This window comes from Aspergillus piperis, assembly GCF_003184755.1.
Source record: "Aspergillus piperis CBS 112811 unplaced genomic scaffold BO85scaffold_8, whole genome shotgun sequence".
Taxonomy (NCBI): Eukaryota; Fungi; Ascomycota; class Eurotiomycetes; order Eurotiales; family Aspergillaceae; genus Aspergillus; species Aspergillus piperis.
This window is the reverse complement of record NW_020291598.1, coordinates 750,062-764,295: the sequence shown is the minus strand read 5'-3', so window position 1 is coordinate 764,295 and position 14,234 is coordinate 750,062. Positions and strand designations below refer to the sequence as shown.

The 14,234-nt window shown below is 51.9% G+C and overlaps 5 protein-coding genes across 5 annotated transcripts; 2 read left to right on the top strand and 3 right to left on the bottom strand.

The window, feature by feature from the left end:
- Nucleotides 1-255: 255 nt before the first annotated feature.
- BO85DRAFT_396697 (orotate phosphoribosyltransferase) lies at nt 256-1,387 on the bottom strand. Its single transcript, XM_025657005.1, has 3 exons — nt 1,240-1,387; nt 1,046-1,181; nt 256-986 (listed from the first exon to the last, which is right to left on the bottom strand). Exons 1-3 carry the CDS (start codon nt 1,331-1,333, stop codon nt 500-502), a joined length of 717 nt encoding a protein of 238 aa, XP_025515870.1. The 5' UTR covers nt 1,334-1,387; the 3' UTR covers nt 256-499.
- A 300-nt stretch (nt 1,388-1,687) lies between these two features.
- On the bottom strand, nt 1,688-5,738 carry BO85DRAFT_420322 (putative ABC multidrug transporter; the record flags this gene model as incomplete). The annotated part of the gene is made up of 4 exons (XM_025657891.1): nt 1,688-2,036; nt 2,091-5,392; nt 5,440-5,634; nt 5,697-5,738. The coding sequence occupies 4 exons, from the start codon at nt 5,736-5,738 to the stop codon at nt 1,688-1,690; spliced, it is 3,888 nt and encodes a 1,295-aa protein (XP_025515869.1).
- Nucleotides 5,739-6,641: 903 nt separating this feature from the next.
- Nucleotides 6,642-8,963, bottom strand: BO85DRAFT_449060 (cytochrome P450). The gene is made up of 6 exons (XM_025660079.1): nt 8,467-8,963; nt 8,325-8,420; nt 8,205-8,274; nt 7,601-8,156; nt 7,170-7,545; nt 6,642-7,108 (listed from the first exon to the last, which is right to left on the bottom strand). The coding sequence occupies exons 1-6, from the start codon at nt 8,551-8,553 to the stop codon at nt 6,785-6,787; spliced, it is 1,509 nt and encodes a 502-aa protein (XP_025515868.1). The 5' UTR covers nt 8,554-8,963; the 3' UTR covers nt 6,642-6,784.
- Nucleotides 8,964-9,212: 249 nt separating this feature from the next.
- BO85DRAFT_396685 (Diacylglycerol acyltransferase family) lies at nt 9,213-12,270 on the top strand. The gene is made up of 4 exons (XM_025657004.1): nt 9,213-9,920; nt 9,967-10,608; nt 10,659-11,051; nt 11,119-12,270. Exons 1-4 carry the CDS (start codon nt 9,370-9,372, stop codon nt 12,101-12,103), a joined length of 2,571 nt encoding a protein of 856 aa, XP_025515867.1. The 5' UTR covers nt 9,213-9,369; the 3' UTR covers nt 12,104-12,270.
- Nucleotides 12,271-12,805: 535 nt separating this feature from the next.
- Nucleotides 12,806-13,858, top strand: BO85DRAFT_468582 (short-chain oxidoreductase; the record flags this gene model as incomplete). The annotated part of the gene is made up of 3 exons (XM_025662275.1): nt 12,806-12,955; nt 13,015-13,238; nt 13,285-13,858. Exons 1-3 carry the CDS (start codon nt 12,872-12,874, stop codon nt 13,856-13,858), a joined length of 882 nt encoding a protein of 293 aa, XP_025515866.1. The 5' UTR covers nt 12,806-12,871.
- Between the last annotated feature and the right edge of the window lie 376 nt (nt 13,859-14,234).

Here is a 14,234-nt window from a genome sequence, read left to right as displayed (position 1 = left end):
ATCAGAGTAACCGCGTGATTCCAACGATATACAAGGGGAATGCTGTGCTAATCGACAAGTCTCTAAGCTTCGAAGAGCTTGGCATCTACAGAAAATCAATCACGCACCCTTTTCAGGACTTTTCCTGGTGACCAAGTAGTAGTCGGTCCCCTTAGGGCGTCATAGTGCATGCCCCAGTCCGAGCTTTACTGCAGCACGCCATAGAGGCCGACATAGTCCTCATCAATGCACCACCACGTCAGCCAAACGAGCGTCGGCCACTTCAAGCCTGGGAATATGGCAACCACCGACTGTGCTACCTTATGGCGAGTCCAGCATCTCTCCGTACTAATCCAGCTAAGAACAAGGACTATTCGCCAAGGAGTCATTTGTTCACATTTCTGACATTAGACATCTCGTAATCGTCTTTACGCACTTCTCCAGGCCCCTATGCATACAACTTTTCATTCTTACGCCCACAACCTAAACCCCAATCCACCAACCAATCACCTACACCACCTTAATCACTAGCCTGATACTTAGCCCTATACTCCTCCAACCTCTTCATATCGGCCTCATTGCCCTTCTCCTGCATCAATTTGATCAAGTCGTCCAGAGTAACAATACTCGTCGTGGGCACACCATACTCCTTACGAATCTGACCCATGGCGCTCATTCTGGGCTTGTCATCCTCGACTCCATTCTCGTCCTTAGGTCCGGGCATCTTCTCCAAGCGGTCCAGAGCAACAGTGAATCCAACGACCTTGCCGCCCTCCTTCGCGACGAGGTTGAGGGTCTCGCGCATCGCAGTGCCGGCAGTGATGACATCGTCAATCACAAGCACCGTCTTGCCCTTCAGAGCGGCGCCGACAATGTTGCCGCCCTCGCCGTGGTCCTTCGCTTCTTTGCGGTTGTAGCTGTACGACACGCTGCCCCAGGTGGCGGGGTCGATGCGGTTCAGTTCGAGGAGGGTGGCACAGGCGAGGGGGATGCCTTTGTATGCGGGGCTGTTTTTTACATGACTCTGTTAGTGGGGGTGAGGGAGCGGGGGTTGAGGGGGATGTACCCGAAGATGATGTCGGGCTTGGGGATGGAAGGGTTCTCGGCGAGGAAAGTGATGATGGTGTGGGCGTATGCGGTGGAGAGAGCGGAGAGGAGAGAGGCGGTGTTGAAGATGCCGGCGTTGAAGAAGTAGGGGGAGTCTATGAACCGTCAGTATGTCTTCAGGTTGGGTGATGCGGGTTTTGGAGGGGTGCGTACGGCGACCCGACTTCAGGGTGAAGGTGCCAAAGGTCAGCACATTGGCCGACAGGCAGGACTCCAGGAAGGTGGTCTTGTAGGCGGGGAGAGCCATTGTGATGGTGTGGGCGTGAAAAAGGGGGTATAGACACGGGGATGGAGGGGGAAGTTGCGGGGGGATTTGGATGCAATTATTGATTCAAAAAAGTCGGGCTCATTTGGGTGGATGAGGTAAGCACCCCGCACTAGCCATATGCAGTAATTACTTTTATGGATATGGTTTAGTGTGACAATCCTTATCTTATCTCCGACAGTTATCGCCGAGGATAAATTGCTATTCGAAACGCTACTCTTTCCAAGAATATGTACAAGTTCGAAATAAATCCATTATTCCCCATTACACCCTTAATATACATTACCATTGACGCCATCGCATATCCCATAACTATCCACCAAATCACTGGTATAATCACCTCAAAGTTTGCAGATTGACCATCTCATAATACCGTCCCCTGCGCCTCAACAACTCCTTATGTGTCCCACACTCAATTACCTCTCCCTGCTCCAAGAAATATATCATATCTGCTCGCTGAATTGTACTCAAACGATGCGCCACCGCAATAGTGGTTCTCCCCTTTGCAGCCGCGTCCAGCGCAGCCTGCACCACCTTCTCCGACTCGGAATCTAGCGCGGAAGTCGCCTCATCCAACAACAATATGCGGGGGTTACGGATCAACGCTCTCGCAATAGCGATACGCTGTTTCTGCCCACCTGACAACATGCCTCCCTTGTTGCCAACGAGGGTGTCGAAGCCTTGTCTGTTTCTTCATCAGTAACCGCATATACCGTAAAGGAAGTGAAGGGGAACTCACGGCAACGACATGATAAAATCATAAATGTTGGCATCTCTGCACGCCTTGACCACCATATCCTCCGACACATGTTCCTTATCTGTACAGCCAAGGAGAATATTCTCTCGAATCGTACCATGGAACAGCGATGGCTCCTGACTGACCAACGCCAAATGACTGCGATAGGACTTTTTGTCCAACGCGTTGATGTTTCGCCCGTCAATGTAAATTTCGCCCACCTGCGCTTCATAGAACCGTTCCAACAACGCAACAATAGTACTCTTGCCACTACCACTCGACCCCACAAGAGCGACATATTGCCCTGGCTTGACGGTGAGATTCAAGTGGCGCAGAACGGGTTGTTCCAGACGCGTGGGATACCGGAATGACACTTCGCGAAACTCAACTTCTCCCTGCATGGTAGCAACGTGGACCGGAGGCCCGTGTCGGTAGCTATTGATAGCGGAAGTGGTGGGGTTGTTATTGCGAAAGAGTTTCTTGAACTCCACAGCCGCGTTTTTGGCCTTGCCCATATCCGGGGCGTGGGAGAAGATAGTTCCTGCAGCCTGCGCGCCGAAGATAACTTCACTGAAGCAGACGTAGAATTGGAACAGGGAGTACTCGCCCTTGCCAAGTAGGGAGCCTCCATACCAGAACCCTAGCGCCATGCACAGGAATGGTAGTGCCTGAGAGCTAGCATACAGAGCAGAGGACTTGATTATGGGGAAGATGTCGCTTCGCAACTGTTTATGGAGCTGCGATTCGTAGGATTGCAGCACCTCCGGTTCCATAGTCAAAGAAGCGACCGTGCGGATAGCGGAAGCTGCTTCACAAGCGGAACTAGCTGATTTTTGGTACGCCGTTTTAGCGCGACGCTGGATTCTGTCGAGCATCCAGACGCGAATGAAGCCGCAGGCGAGGAGTACTGGGACAGCGGAGATGCACACCAGGGCGAGTTTCCAACCCATTGCTAGGGCCACAACCAGGGAGGCGGCCAGGTTGACGGAGACTATGAGGATGGTGCCCAGTGTGACGCCGCTGATTCCGGCTAGTTGCTTGGTTTCAGCGCCGAGTGTGGAGGTCAGAGCACCGGTGGTGTTTTCTTCGCGGTCGAAGAAGGAAATGTCTTTGTTCAGCATAACCCGGAAGGCTTGGCTGCGAGCGCGGTAAATCATGCGCTCAGAGCTGTAGGCAAAGAGGGTCCCCTGGAGGCTGTAGATGCAGAGGGTGATCAAGCCCATCATGAGGAACATCAAGGACCAAAAGTTGGCGTCATGGCGTAATTTTTGGTATTCAAAGGGTGGGAGACTGAGAGTGCTGACGGCTTTGGAGAAGAGGACTGCTTGAGAGGGCTGAATGCCGCCCGCGACGATGGAGGCAGCGAGACCTAGGGACATGATCGGCCATTCAGGGCGGTTGAATGATGCTAAAAATTTGAATAGCGACCACAGGGAGAAGGTCTGTTTGATCTTTGTCGGCAGCGGCGGTATGAACATGGACATTCGGCTGCGAGGTCGTTGGTTTTTGTTGCCGGACTTGAGCCCGACTAATGAGCCATCATCGCTTAGGATGTCTTGATCATCCATGGGATAGGTGGCGTAGTCATCGTCAAAGAAGAAAGTCATCGACTCGTGCCGCTTCTTGTCCCGCTGTTTGATCTGCTGGGCTTCGACCATGTCGCAGTAGACGCCTCTCCGGTCCATCAGCTCTCCATGTGGTCCTTGCTCGACGATGTGGCCGTTGACGAGGACTACGATGTTATGTGCGTCTTTGATCGTGGAGAGGCGATGGGCAATGACAATGGTTGTACGGCCCTTGGTGGCCTTGTCTAGGGCTGATTGCACGATTTCCTCCGACTTTGCGTCCAGCGCTGAAGTCGCTTCGTCGAGCAGCAGCAGACGAGGATCCTTGACGATCGCTCGTGCGATAGCGATACGCTGCTTCTGGCCACCAGACAGCGAGAAGGACCCGATGTTCGTATCGTACCGGTTGGGAAGTGCCATGATGAAGTCATGTGCATTGGCCATGCGAGCAGCATCGTGAATCCGCTTGGTAATCTGTGCCTCGGTTTCATTCTCAAAGTCGGACCCGATCAGCCCGAACTTGATGTTCTCGTAGATACTGGCGGAAAAGAGCCGAGGCTCCTGAGATACTAGAGAGACTTGTTGTCTCAGCCAGCGCAGGTTCAAGGTCTGCAGGTCATGTCCGTCGAGGGTAATTCGTCCAGCAACGGGATTGTAGAACCGCTCGATCAGACCGATGACTGTACTCTTACCGGATCCCGAGGGCCCAACAAATGCTGTCGTTTTCCCAGCTGGGATGTAGACACTCAGATCATTGGCAACAATGACCTCAGGCCGCGACGGATAGACGTGTCTGATGTTCTGCAGGACAATGTTGCCCTTGATGTGGCCGAGCTTCAGACCCTGATCTGACGACGCATCCAGGGGCGACGGCCTGTCAATGGTACTGTACAGCTTGGATGCCGCAGCCACGCCATTCGAGATGGCCTGAGTGTTCGGGGCAACGTTTCCCAGATGGTACGACCCCAGCATAATGGACATGAGGATGGTGAGAATATCACCTGCCTGGACACCACTATCTCCATGCACGAGGAAGATACTCCCACGCCAAAAGCCTAACCCATAATTCAGATGGATGCAAGAGAGCAGCGCACCCACCATAATGGCAAAGGTGATCTGCGCTTTTCTAGCAGGCCCCTCAGACTCCAGCAAATGGGCATCGTACTTGGCAGCCAGCACATTTTGAGCATCAAAGGCCACAACTGTCCGCACGGAGTCAAGAATATCCTCGGCAAAATTACCGCAACGACCCTGACAGTCAAGCGATCTCTTGCTATACACCATGGTAAACATGGATCCTCCTCCCATGATAACCAGCAGGGCAATAAGGGTGGAACTACAGATCAAAGCCAACTTCCAGAACTTGATGTAGGCGATGATGAATGCTGTAGCAAAGGTGGATAAACCAGTCAGCGCCAGGCCGACTTTCTCGGAGATTCCATCCTGGATCAGGTTTGTATCTGCCGTGATGCGGGTGGTAATTTCACCGGCTCCCAGGTTATCGAAGAAAGCAATGTTCTGGCGCAGAATGGCACGCAGGTATTCCACGCGGATGCGCTGGACGACATGGTCACCGGTGTAGATGAAGCCGGCGGTCGCAATGTAGATGGTTAGGAACTCGGCGACGGCGAGGTAGATAAAGTAAACAACATATCGATTGAGCTCATTATGGAAGTGCTCGTAGGTGATGGTGCCAGCGACGATGTCTTGGAAGGTTGAGGTGAGGTTGCCGAAGAGGACCTATGATGGTTAGGACAATGCTGAAGATAGAGAACAAATGTACCCACGGTGAACAGAGGCAGAGCAGCCCCTCCTGCTACAGATGCGACCGAGCTGAGGATGATGAGGAATATGTCCAAGCGACTGGCATATCGATAGATGCCAAAGAAGCCTGGCTCAGATGTGGGCGCATTCACCTGTTTGTCGAGGATGTCCTTCTCGACGTCGGACAGGGAGATGGCAGTGCTATCTGTGCCCGGAGACTATTGTGGCATGTGTCAGTTGTACAGTGGGTTTCATATAGCATGGGGATAGTGACACTCACCTTAGGAAGTTCTTCCAGGCAAATGTCCTCCTTCCACTTCATGATGTCGACAGATGGTGACTACCAGCATGCGCCATCAAGTGGACATTACTATTAGTGTATTGTAGCAAGAAAAGCAACAGTCAAACAGAAAGAGATGACACAACGATCAGACGAGTCGCACCCCAACAGAATGCCCAGTCCAAAATTAATCGGACAGAGACCGGATCCAATCTATCCGTCACATGAACAGAAACAAGTCATAGAATCTCCAAGAAATCCAGAAACAAGAAGAAGAAAACCCCTATACTTGAAACCTCAGAAATGGTAAACACAGCCCGAGGTGAACTGCAGCGAATCCCACGGATCCCCAGCAGATCCCGACCATCCTTATTCGCATTCCACCCATCCATCGGCGCACGAGTTCGTAGTGAACTTGCAAGAACTCTAATTATCAGAAGACCAAAGATGGGTTAACCGGGGACATGGCCCGTGTGGAACCCAGCGTTTCAAGCCGAACGGGATCGTCAGGCACAAGGCCAGAAACCCAATATTAGGGCTGCGGGATAACCATGTGTTGCTGCACTCATGCCTGGAACCTCAACCCTTTCAGCCGCGGATCCGTATGTCGGATATTACAACCCCTCCGACAATTCTACCGGCCTTGGCTACGGGTATGTGTGCTTGTTTCGGGGTGTGGGCTCGGGCGCATCTTGTTGAAACTGGGGTTGGGTGAGGACCGGTGGGAGTTGACTCAAATTTGGGTCCCGCGCCGCCGTTTGAAGTCGTTGACTGGCAGATGCCATTGGACCCTGCTCAGGTTGGTCTTAGCACGTTTTCTACACTAGCTTAGCTAACTACCTTAAGTTTCTTCTAAGAAGCCTCGGTTTGATGGATCAAATTCCTCGGATGAAAACTTTAAAAAATTTTCGTTCCTTAATGTTATATTGGAAACTATGGTGTTGCACCAAAACTTTAATCTGGGTATAGCATCAAATCTTAAATCCACAAAGTGTAAATGAAAGAAAGTGGGTGAAGAGAAAAAGTTAAAGAGATGAAAAGAAAGAAACGTGTCAAGGTAAAGGGAATTTTCGTGAAAGAAAGAATTATTAGATAGCCTCTCGCTTCCGGAGCTTCAGCTTCAAATCGGGCACCTCCCAGAAGGCGTAGCAGCGACTCTCCCGCTGCCAGTCCTTGACAGGACCAATATACTCTGCCTCGTATTCCATGAAGAATGACGCTAAAGTAAGTTGCATCATCTGTTTCGCGAAGTATTTGGCAACGCAGGACCGGCTTCCCACCAAGAAGGGCTGAACTGCCTCCTTCTTGTCGGTGGATTCGGGGTCTGTCCACCGCTCAGGAATAAACTCATATGGTTCGTTGAAGTATTCCGGATTGTGATGTAGCGCAAACAAGGATGTGCAAATTTCGGTCTGTGACGAATTGGCTGGTTAGCAAACTCAATTTTCGAGCAGGTCATGTCAGGCCACTTACCCCGGCTGGAATGTAAGTCCCGTCAACATAGGCTCCCGGTGAGACGCGCGGGCCTCCAAGAGGCACTGGTGGGTACAGACGGAGAGACTCCGTGATGATGGCGTTCAGGTAGGGTAGGCTCGCGGCGACATCTCCAGAGACATCTTCAGGGGAGGCGAACGCCGCTTGCAATTCGCTGATCAGCTTGGCATGGGCCTCAGGGTGTGTCAGAACGAAGTAGATGGTGGCACAGAGAGCGTTTTGAGTGGTGTGGAAGCCAGCTAACATGATGGCTGAGAAATTCTCGGCAATTTCATCCACTGGCAGGTCACTGGTGGCGGCTCTCTCCATCACTTCGACCATGATGTCGCGACGGGTGTGGGACGCAGTCAACTGCCTATAACCTGCATTAGCGTTTTGTGTCAAACACGCTACTGTGGGAATCCGCTTACTCGTTAATGAGTCGCATCCGAGCCTGCTCTGCACGAGAGCGGACACCCTTCCGGATCAAGTAGCGCAGCATCATCTTGATCATAGTGGGGACTCCAGACCCAGCAAACTGGTCACGGATTGTGGCCCAGAAGAAGATGCGGCTGAGCTGCTCGGTCCAGAAGTACGGCTTGCCTCGCTTCAAACAGCCCAAGGACTTGCCAAGGAGCACTTCGGAGACGGTGTCCACGGAGTGGCAGTAAAGCAGCCGGTTGAGACTGATAGTGTCGGTGGTCTTAAGAGTGGCATTGATGACATCGTGGAGGCGCGAGGTACACTTCAGAACCACGTTTGCATGAGCTTGCATGCTGTTGGGAGTCATGGAGGGATTGAACAGCTTCCGAACGGAAGCATGGTAGACCGGGTCGCTGGCCGTGAAGATGTTGCGGCGAGAGATGCCCTTGTAGAAGCCTGTCTTGAGGAAGGTGCTGCCTTTGCCAGATCCGGCGCCATAAATGTTACGAAGACCTTTGATGGTGTTGGTGGTGGCTTGTCCTGGTGCGAACCTGACAATTTTTCCTGCTCGATTTAGTAGCTATCAGAACGCACCGGTCAAGAGGAACATACCGTATGAGACATGGAGGGAGTTGAAGTAGTGTGCACTCCGTCCAGTGACAAAGTTGAGCTTGGTAGCAATCTGTATGTTGTTAGAGGAAGAGGTAGGTCACGTAAAGATAGGTTACCTACACCACAGCAAAAAAGATCGAGGAAGGAGCCCGGGACGCCCTTGATGGTAGGACCCTTAGGAAGGAATTTGATCAAAAGAATGAAGATCCAAGGGACCTGACAATTAGCCAACACTCTACCACCAGGTTAATGCGGGACATACAATGACAACCGCCATGACCGGCAGGGACAGGTTGCTAGGGTTAATCTCGGGCATTTGGCCCGAAGGCAAGGCCATCGCAAACACCATTTTGACGAGTGAAACGAGAGAGTGAAAGTTGGATCTGGTCAAACAGCAGCAGCAGGAAAGTTCAGACTTGGTCTATTTATGATCTGGCCGACCATCACCATGCGGAGGATGAGGGCAACTGTTCGTTGGGATCCGCTCTGGTTCTCCTTTCTCCATCGCCCTTCTCCATCCTCCAGTCTCCAATGCTGTGACCGGCATGCAGAACAACAGGGGTCAGCCGATGGATGGTTGGGAGTTCCGCCAGTGTTTTTTAGTTTACCTCATTTAACCTTGTCGGATTAGGTTCCATTCACGGTAATTCCTCGGGAAGTCGCCGTTATCTGAGGATGATCTGAGGCTTGATCGAACCAGGTGATCCTGTTGGAGGGTGTGGCCCTCCATGTCGATCCTGATGCGACGTGGAACCATGGATGGAGGGGGTTGTTCTGATGGGTTTAGGGTTGGAGCTAAACCCCCAGATTTGTGGTCGCGTTGCTTGAAACTCCGCCGGCGCCCTTCCCAATTTCCTCAATTTTGGGTGAATTCTCAACTCCTCCGCCAAGCACCTCCTATCTCAATTAACCACAAACAATGCGGAGTCAGCACGTATCACAAGAACACGAGTTTAAAAGGGTCCTTGTGGCGGACCCTGAATGTGCCTTAAGTAGTGTCAGGGTCCATCTGTTTCACTGCGGTTTCGTCCAACAATCCGCCTCTTGTCATTCGTTCACCCTCTTTTCGAAGCTTCTCTCAATCATTGAACCTTGAATCTTTCTTTTCTTATAATTGACTGCTCAACCAGCGGGGCTGGCATTGAGCATACTTCCTTTTTCTACCATGTCCAAACAACCTACCAAAGTCCTCTTTCTGGCCAACAGTGAACATGGTCAAACGAACATCATCCTGGCAATCACGCACGAGCTCCTCGTCCAAGGAGACGTTGAAGTCCATATTGGCTCATTCCCGGTCCTTGAGCGCCGGGTGGAGAAACTTCTGGCAGACAACGCACCTGCTTATGACGAGTCCTTCCGGTCGCGTATTCATTTCCACCCTGTAAGGGGTCCCTCCAACACCGATGTCTTCATCCGCACGGGCAAGCGTGGTGCCTTTCACCCCCCGGGCTACCATGGTGCTGTCCTCGGCTTCCAGTCTCTGTGTGAAGACATCTGGGGTTGGACGGAGGAGGAATATGTTGACATCTATGAGAGTTGCGTTGAGATCATCCAGGAGGTCAAGCCTTCGACGATTGCAATTGACTTCTTCTTCCTTCAAGGCAGAGATGCTGCCTACAACACGGGCCATACAGCCATCCTGATTAATACAACCTCCCTGAGTCACATTGTGCTCGGAATGCAACCCAACTCGGCTGCTCTATGGAAATACCCCCTGTGAGTATCTTCCCTCAGTATGATTAGTCAATTGCTAATATAACAGACCTGGAACTGGCTTCCCCTACCCCATCCCCTGGCATCTCATCCCGCTCAACGTCATGGCTGTCCTCAAGACGGCCAAGATGTACCATGGCAGTGGACGACGTCGGGAGATCCGTGAATGGCGCATCAAGCACAAGATCCACGGTCGCTTTCCGTTTGCCGATGCCTGGCGTCCGGATAGATACCACATCTCTCCAGGCCTGAAAGAGCTGGACTGGCCATTCAGCAAGATGCCTGAGAATATCCTCCCGGCTGGGCCAATCCTGCTTCCCACCGCTTCGGTCGAGAAGCAGGATCCTCAGATGCACAAGTGGCTGAAGCAGGCCCCAACTATCCTCGTCAATCTCGGAACCTTGTATGCACCTGATCCCAAGGTTGCTGAGGAGATTGCAACTGGCCTGAAGGGATTTCTCAACGCCTGGAAGGGCGAGAAAGTGCAGATCCTGTGGAAGCTGCCCAAGCATCCACATGATAAAGACGACATTTACAGCCGCTCCATCGAGCCTCTCAAGAAGGAGACCGACGAGGGAAGCGTGCTGATCCGCCCGTGGTTTGAGGTGGAGCCCATGGCCATGTTGCAAACGGGCCAGATTGTCTGCTCCGTCCACCACGGCGGTGCCAACTCGTGGTACGAAGCTATTCAGTAAGTTGCTCCTCGGATTCGTAACCTGCGCTGTATCCTAACCTTTACAGAAATGGCGTTCCCCATATCGTCCTTCCAGCCTGGCAAGACTGCTACGAGAACGCTGCTCGGGCGGAATGGCTAGGCATTGGAGTCTACGGCAACAAGAGCCGGGCTCCCAACATCAGCGCTAAAGAGTTGAGCAAAGGACTGCTGAAGGTGATGAGCAACCGCTCTTACAAGGAAAAGGCAACCGAAATTGCCAAGCTGTGTAAGAAAGAAGGTCGTGTCGCCGCTGCAGAAAAGATTGCAGAACTGGCACGTAACCCGGAGAAAGCGACAGCGATCCACATCCCTGAAGCCGACCCAGAGAATCAACCACGATTGTACGAGATCAAAAATCGTGCAGGCCAGACCCTCCAAACTGCGCAGATGCCCAAGACCGAAGGCAAAGGCGCATCCAAGTAAGTCCCCTTCCTTTCTTTCTCCCACTCCAACAACGCTTTAAGATTTAATCTAATCAACCAACAGACCCTTCCTAACCGACATGGCCGAATCCGTTCTCATGACTCTCCTCTGCACCACCTGGTTCCACCTCCCTCTCCTGGGCTACTCTCTCCTTCTGATTCCCCGTCTCCGCCTGGTCGTCCTCCTCTACATTCTCTACATCAAATACTTTTCCAAGGCCCACAAATCCGGCACCCTGCCCTACCGCAACGACGCCTTCCGCACCTCCTTCGTTTGGAAAGCCTTCGCCTCATACTTCCCTCTCACCCTCTACCGTTCTGCTCCTCTATCCCCAAGAAGAAAATACATTTTCGGCTACCACCCGCACGGCGTTGCCCTGCGCGGGGCATTTGGCTCCTTTGCCGCTGACAGCGTCGGCTTTTCCTCCCTCTTCCCAGGACTAACCAACACCCTGCTTGTCAAAGACGGCTTCTTCTATCAACCCTTCCTGCGCGAATATCTCCTTGCCACAGGGGCAAGCGGCGTCTCCCGCACCTCATGCATCAAGCACCTCACTCGCGGTGGACATGACGAGCGAGGCATGGGCCGCTCCATCGCAATCACTGTCGGCGGGAGTCGTGAGTATAACATCGCCAAGCCGGGCACCATGGGGATTGTAATCAAGATCCGCAAGGGCTTCGTCCGCGTCGCGGTCGAGACAGGGGCGGATCTAGTCCCTGTTATTGCGTTCGGAGAGAACGAGTTGTTTGATTTGATTGATACGAAGTCGTCGTCGGCACTAGGGTTGGTCGCGAGAGCGTGGGAGTTTGCGGTCGGTCACAAGGTTGCGTTTTCGAAAGGCAGGTTTGGGTTGTTTTGTCCGCATAGGAAGCCACTCAATGTTGTTGTCGGCAAGCCGATTGAGGTTGTGCAGCAGAGGTGGGATATGGATGAGAAGTATGTTGATAAGTTGCATGAGACGTATGTGCAGGAGTTGACGAGGTTGTGGGATGATTGGAAGGAGACGTTTGGAGTGGAGAGGGATGTGAAGTTTGAGATTGTGGAGTAATCTGTCTTGTCTCACTCTACCAGTTACTACTTTCTCTGGATATTTTTGTGGCCAGCTGGCTGGCTGGTATTTTGGGGTTTGTGACTCTTGTTGTATATTTCTCTGATAGCTTTTTTATACCTTGCATAGTAGGGAGACTGAACACTTAATGCTTGCAAAGAAGATACCTCATTCTGCTTAACTTCTTCTCAAAGATTGTCTGTCACTTCACATAGCCCAACCCCTACTTTTATAAGACCCTATCAGGTGTAATTAAATACTAAGCTACTCACCTTAGGAATGAGTGCCACGCTGAAGTACGAACGCATGGTAGAAAGCTGTGGTGCTGGTAGTGGCGCTGGGGCTGACCTCGGCCCGACCCTAAAGAAGCATAGCGGGCTCGACAACCATGGTGTCCGTCTTCATCCAAGGTCACCTTCTTTCCTGATAGGTATTGACGTCATCTACGTTAATCCCATTCCTCATCTGCCATGGAGATGCATAGTCCCTGCATTACGCTAAACGCCAATGTGCATCGTAGAGAGTTCCACTTCGCATATGATCCGTAAAGGGCCAAGTCTAAGGCGACCAACCTGAAAGCGGGGTAGGGAAATGAAGTCCGGCCCTAACAAGACTACCAATTGGCTAACCGGTGAGACAGTAAGGCTACCCAAGCTAAAGGTGGGGTTTAATTATTGTTATCCAACTCATATATGAAAGACCCGAAAAACTGACCGAGGCTGAAAAATTCCATCGTATCGTTCCAGCTGCGCTCTGCTTCATAACATAATGGCCGAACAGCAACTAACCTGGCTTGTTACTGGCTGCTCTTCTGGCCTGGGGGAGGCTTTAGTGCGGGCTATTCTTGATAAGGTATGATTCTCTCTCCCCGAGGACATCTCCATAAAGTGAGAGCTGAACAAGATCAACAGGGCGATAAAGCCATAGCCACAGCCCGCGGCAGCAAAGGTGTCAGCGGTACCGATCGTCTCTCCTCCCTCAAAGATGCCGGTGCAGCCGTCTACGAACTTGATATGGCATCTCCGGAGGAAGAGATCAAGAAACAAGCCCAAGACATCTGGGACAAGTACGGACCGATAGACGTTCTAGTCAACAACGCGGGATACATTGACATATCTACTTTCGAAGAAATGACGTATGTCCCTACACTCTTGGGTTTATAACTATCTTCACTGAAAAAGTTATAGAGACGACTTCCTCCTCAACTCCATCCGCATCAACGCCCTCGGCCCCTTCACCCTCACCCGCGCGCTCCTTCCCCGCATGCGCGCCCGCAAGTCCGGAACCATCCTCTTCTCCGGCTCCGTGGGCATCTACTATGCCGCTCCCTGTGCGGGGCCCTACGTAGGCCCCAAGGGGATGATCGAGAGTATGGTGCCGGTTCTGGCGACGGAAGTGGCGCCGTTCAATATCCGAGTGTCGATTTTGACGTACGGGCATTTTCGTACGCAGGTCATGGCAGCTGGGGTAATTCAGTACCGGAATCCGAATCGCTTGCCGGAGTATGAAGAGATAAATCAGCGAGCGCATGATGGTTGCTTGGAATGGAGTGGCAATCAGCCGGGGGATCCGAGGAAGGGTGCTGAATTGGTGGTTGAGGCTGTTAAGGGGGAGGGGAGGTGTAAGGGGATGGAGTTGCCGTTGAGATTGCCGTTGGGGTCAGATACGTTTGGTATTGTGAGGAATACTTGTCAGGAGTTGATGAGGGTTTGGGATGAGTGGGACGGGGTTACGTCGCGGACGGATTTTGAGTAGGATGTTCATGGATTCTAGGATAGTAGGTGGCGTGGTAGAGAAGGGTCACTTGATTGGGGCGATGGATGATGTACCCACAATATAATAGCTACTTGACTCTTATATATCTAAGAATATGGCGGTATCAATGAAGTTATGGACCTGTACTCGAAAGACTGAGTTTGAGATAACAGATATGTAAGAAAGGTCGAAGTAAAGGCCGAATTTAACTTAATGGATACTATAATTCAACCCAGGAAGTCAAGTGAGAGCCACCATCATTGTCTAGTGAGGGTATACTGATCATCTGAGTGAGGATACCACAAAGAAGCCTCAGGCTTCTGCCTATATATACCCCCAAATTCCCCCTTCTCCTCCTTGCCCTCTTCGTCTCCTC

Coding starts and splice junctions, on each gene's coding strand:
- BO85DRAFT_396685 (XM_025657004.1), top strand. CDS start 9,370: ATGTCCAAACAACCTACCAAAGTCCTCTTTCTGGCCAACAGTGAACAT. Junction 9,921..9,966: donor GCTCTATGGAAATACCCCCT/GTGAGTATCTTC, acceptor CTAATATAACAG/ACCTGGAACTGGCTTCCCCT. Junction 11,052..11,118: donor GAAGGCAAAGGCGCATCCAA/GTAAGTCCCCTT, acceptor ATCAACCAACAG/ACCCTTCCTAACCGACATGG.
- BO85DRAFT_396697 (XM_025657005.1), bottom strand. CDS start 1,333: ATGGCTCTCCCCGCCTACAAGACCACCTTCCTGGAGTCCTGCCTGTCG. Junction 1,182..1,239: donor CACCCTGAAGTCGGGTCGCC/GTACGCACCCCT, acceptor GACGGTTCATAG/ACTCCCCCTACTTCTTCAAC. Junction 987..1,045: donor AAGCCCGACATCATCTTCGG/GTACATCCCCCT, acceptor TGTAAAAAACAG/CCCCGCATACAAAGGCATCC.
- BO85DRAFT_449060 (XM_025660079.1), bottom strand. CDS start 8,553: ATGGTGTTTGCGATGGCCTTGCCTTCGGGCCAAATGCCCGAGATTAAC. Junction 7,546..7,600: donor CGGATGCGACTCATTAACGA/GTAAGCGGATTC, acceptor TGCAGGTTATAG/GCAGTTGACTGCGTCCCACA. Junction 7,109..7,169: donor GGACTTACATTCCAGCCGGG/GTAAGTGGCCTG, acceptor AATTCGTCACAG/ACCGAAATTTGCACATCCTT.